Source organism: Alligator sinensis, unplaced genomic scaffold, assembly GCF_000455745.1.
Source record: "Alligator sinensis unplaced genomic scaffold, ASM45574v1 scaffold37_1, whole genome shotgun sequence".
NCBI lineage: Eukaryota > Metazoa > Chordata > Crocodylia > Alligatoridae > Alligator > Alligator sinensis.
This window is the reverse complement of record NW_005841955.1, coordinates 60,871-65,626: the sequence shown is the minus strand read 5'-3', so window position 1 is coordinate 65,626 and position 4,756 is coordinate 60,871. Positions and strand designations below refer to the sequence as shown.

Sequence of the window (4,756 nt, the reverse complement as noted above, 5' to 3'; positions counted from 1 at the left end):
ACACTTGTCCCTGCTTAGCTCAGCTTGTGTCTTTCTTCTTTAGAGTGACTTTTCTCTGCCCCAGTCTTTCTATACATAGTACTGCTGCTACAAATCTCTTCCTGCAATCGCTATGTTCTTTACCGTGAAAATTTCCATTTTGTCCCTTTTTTTCTCTTGTGTAAAAACCATGTTACAAGCTCCTTAAAAGTAGGGACTTTGATATCCATAAAGAGTAATATAGATTAATGGAAAAAGTAACATGGGTAAAGGCACTCCAAATGCAGTGGATTTAATTGTGGACATTTGGTGGCAGTAATTAAAAAATGTAGTTGTAACTAATTTTCCAGTTTCTCTGCAAAATTTAGATTCTGCAAGAGGATCTAAGTCAAGGTTCTGTGTACAGATCCATTTGGAAATTCTGGGCCTAAATTATGGAGTTGTTACCATGGGTCCAGAAGTATGTAGTGTCCAAAATGGAAAGCTGTTGCTATCTTGTAGGCCCTTTTAAAATTGTCCCTATATTTTTGTACACTTTAAAAACTTGAGTACTGCATAAAATAGGTATGATGTGGAGCATCATCTGCCACCAAGTGGTTACAACGGACTCATTTTTAACATGATAAAATTTGCATTGACCTATTTTCCACCTTGGTTAGCCTCATTAAGGTGCTATTCATGCTATAACTTTCAACTGCCAAACTAAATTTTATTGTTGATACTGCTGGCATACTACTTCTTAAACTAGAAGTGATTGTTTAGATGTGTGGCTGTTTCTGCTGATTGATATAAGGCCAGAGGAGAAATAAGATAATTGGTCTCACTGTGGAACATATCCCTTCAGTAAAGAACATTCACAGAATAACTCACTTATTAAAAAGTCAAACTATTTTTTTTTTATCTGATAGGAATAAAAGAGAGAAGAGAAGATCAAGTCTGGTACTTGAAAATATCAAAGTTGGCACTGGCTTTAGCAATTATCCACTCAAAACCACCAGAAAAAAGCTGCAAAGAATACACAGAGCAACTTGCCAAAATTCTATCTGAACAAGATTTTAAATGGAAATCAAAAATTAAAACATTAGAAGCTGAAGTTCTTCGATTGCGTCAGGAAATTCTTTTGAACAAAATCTGTCCAAGACTCTGCTTGGAAAATGGTAAGTCTCTCACTATATTAGCACTTAAGGAAAAGGTGTGTTTTTATTTTTAACATTAAATATTATGTTTGTCATGTATAGATAAGACACTTGCATCTGTGCATTTAGTGCAGGACTTAAAAATTTGGTTTTCTAAAATATTACAATAGTGAGACATTAATTTCAGTTATGACAGGAATTAGCCAGTGAATTTCAGATTTATCCTGAAATTATAAAATGTTATGCATAGGAGAAAATGTTTTACTTTGCGAGTCTTCAGAATCTGGGTTATTACTATATACAGACAACAGCAAATTTTTCAGATACTTACAGTATAACTACTGTTATTAGTTTAATGGGAACATCAGTATATACCATATTTAGATTTGGAATATGGTCTAATAAGCTTCATTTTTGTTTCCCTGTTACTACACTAAGAAGGCTTAAAATTAAAATTTGCAGCAAATATTTAGCTTTTTATTCTTTTTTAAAAACAACTGTAGATTATGATAATTTAATGATTTTCTAATTTATATCAATTTAAGAAGTTCTCAGAACAGAAAATTTGGTCAATCTTTAGCCATATGCTTTTGCACCTGGGTTGTAGTTTCACTTTTTGTCTATAGCAAGGGTTTCTGCCCTTTATTTTTCCAAATGGAGAGGAAATAGATTTTTGACTGAGTAATCAGCCATAATAGTGAATGGATAGGTGGAACAGTAGTCATAGAAATGTTCTTAGAGTTGGCAGATGACAGAACAAGGAACAATGTTCTTAAGTTGCAGCGAGGGAAGTTTAAGTTAGATATTAAGAGAAGCTTTCTCACAAGGAGGGTAGTGAAGCACTGGAACAGGTTATGCAGAGAGGCTATGGAATCTCCATCCTTGGAGGCTTTTAAGACCAGGCTGGACAAAGCCTTGGCTGGGATGATCTAGTTGGGGCTGGTCCTGCTTAGAGAAGGGGGTTGGACTAGATGATCTCCTGAGGTCCCTTCCAACTGTAGTTTTCTATGATTCTGTGATTCTATTAAATGCACAGAGTAACTTTCATTTGTAGAAAATGAGTTAATTTTAACTCCAAATTACTTAACTCTTCATATCCTCTTTCCCATTTAGGGTTGTTTATAGGTCTCGTTTATTGCAGCTTTTTAGTTCTTGTCCCTTTGCCCATTTTTTTGTATGTTTGCTTTTATTTTTTGTATATTTCCTGCTTTCTTTCCTCCTTCCCCATAACCCATCCCAAACTCACAGAGCTGCTTTAAACAGTATTGGGATAAATGGGACTTAACACCTACTGCTTGTTGCAACTGCGCAGTCAGTGACTTAATATTCTGAAAAGCTGAAAAGACCACCATACATATGATCAGGATAGACCTCTGTCTGTCTCCTTCCTCCTTTCCCCCCCCCCCCCCCCCCGACACACACATTGGTTGCAGGGTATTCTAATCATGGGAACTGCAGTCCACTTTGCTTGAAGCCTCTGCGCCTCAGGCTTATTTTGCAGAATTTCTCCCTAGATTCTTGGTCTATTGCTGTTTGTAAAATTGTAGCTTTGCTCAGGCAGGTGGTTTTCCTTCTGAGATGTGCATATAAAATCAGGGATATGTTGGGGCATGGAGTCTTTGTCAAAAGGTACTGATTTTTTTGCACCTCCTGTTCAGTCACAGAGATTCAGATTCAGATCTGACCTAAGGGAGTACAGTCAAGCAAGCTACACTCTGTTCCTCACACAGACAACTTCTTATATAAGGGACTAGTCTACAACAATCTCAGCAGTATCCAGCACACAGACTCAATGATTAGTACTGCAGAACCTGGAGTTTTCTCTCAAGTTGTATTAATTGGAGTATTTTTTCTTTTCAGATTCAGTCCTCTCACTTTCTTCAATTTGGCCAGTCCCAAAATGATTAAGGAATCATGTTCCAGTATTTAGAATTAGTAGTTGTTCTACAGACTTCTTTATAACATTTAATTTTTTACTGTGGTGTTTATAAAAGCCACCAATCTACTTAAGTATTAATTCCATGAATTTCTTGCATTTTGGAAACTCAAGTTTTTGAAATGCTACAACTATCCTTCTGAATTAATGGTTTCTTTCTTCAGATTTCCTTTAATTCAAGGTGGCACCCTTAGCTGTGATTACCTTAGCCAGACAAGTGGAAGAAATGAGCCTTTTCTTGTAATTTTCCATTCACTGCTTCTCTCCTCTGTCAGTATTGTTCTGAGAACTATACCCAGCTTCATTTCATGGGGAAAAAAAAATGAGCTTTCATATTAATCAAGAGATTTCTTTCCTTTCTTCTTCTGCAGACTGAAACGTGACAAAGAAAAGATCCCTGACCTTTTTCCAGGAAAAAGGGCATGAATCATTCCGGTTAGATGACAATTTCTCTTGTGATTTGGATCAGCACAAAAAGACAAAGCAGTTTACCAAATGTTGATTTCTCTATGGATTCATTCAGCTATCCTCTGAAAGAGGATTCTGTATCCATTATCAGTGAAAGCTCATCAAATCAAGGATCATGCTGGCAGGAAACTGAAGCGGCCCCTGTAAAAGAGATTTGAAAAGCTCGCACCTGGTATTGCAGCTCAGGAAGGCATTATTAATCTTGAAAGGGGCAAAAAAGAGAGGATTGTCGCCACTACTCCAGCATACATCTGGAGAGGGAAGTGTTGGAAGGGTAGATTTTATTGCCTTGGTTGATGCAGCTTTAGGCTGACACTTTTTAAAGATTCAGTTATCCAATGTTTATTTAGCAGAAAGTATTAAGGGTTATATCTTCCCCTTTCTTCCCTGCAAAACTTCTAATTTGGCTCACATGAGTACTACTTACAGTCAGTTGATACAAATTGTTAGAGGTACTTGCTCCTCTTGCAAATAGCAAAGGGATTTTTTCCTGTTTGTAAAACTAATTTGTTTGTCCTACTAAAGTTCAGATATCCATTACTTCATCCTGCTTGAAGCTGGGGTGGCAGAACCAGACTTATTAGTCATCAGCAGTGGGGGGATTCCCTGCTTCCTGAAATTCTTTCTAGCTTTTTCTGCCCCTAGTGCAGATCTTATCTGAGACAAATGCTGAATTGTATTTCAACATTTACTCTGTTAGGTTCCATATGTACCTCATTCTTAACATAATGTAATGGGATAGACTCAAAAGGAGTCTATCCCATTACGTAGGAAGGGAGGTAAGGGGGTGAAAAAGCCCCATTGGCTGAACAGGGAGCTCCAGGTGAGTCTGGGGGCAAAGAAAGAGATGTATAGGCAATGGAAGCAGGGAGCAGTCACCAAGGAGGAATATATCTCCCTGGCGCGCTATTGCAGGGAATCAGTTAGACAGGCCAAGGCAGGGCTTGAGCTCAGGCTGGCTTCAACAATCAAGGACAATAAAAAGTCCTTCTTCAGGTATATAGCGGGCAAAAGGAAAGCTCAGAGCAACATAGTGCCCCTGCAGGACAAATCAGGACAGTTGGTAGTTGACGCGGGGAAAAAAAGCAGAGCTCTTCAATGAGTTTGAAAGAAACTACTATGAAGCTACTATGAAACTATGAAACTACTACGAGTTCTTCGCTTCAGAATTTCTAAGTACCGACCAAGCCAATTCCCCCACCTCAATCATTGATGGATATCCACATGGCACCAGGAC

General features: G+C 37.9%; 1 protein-coding gene across 1 annotated transcript in view; it reads left to right on the top strand.

The window, feature by feature from the left end:
• The window catches only part of MEI4 (meiotic double-stranded break formation protein 4), a 126,421-nt gene that overhangs the window by 98,564 nt on the left and 23,101 nt on the right, over positions 1-4,756 (top strand). Inside the window, exon 2 of the mRNA XM_006020478.1 lies at positions 888-1,136. Within this exon, the coding sequence (XP_006020540.1) occupies positions 888-1,136 (249 nt within the window). The remainder of the gene's footprint in view (positions 1-887; positions 1,137-4,756) is intronic.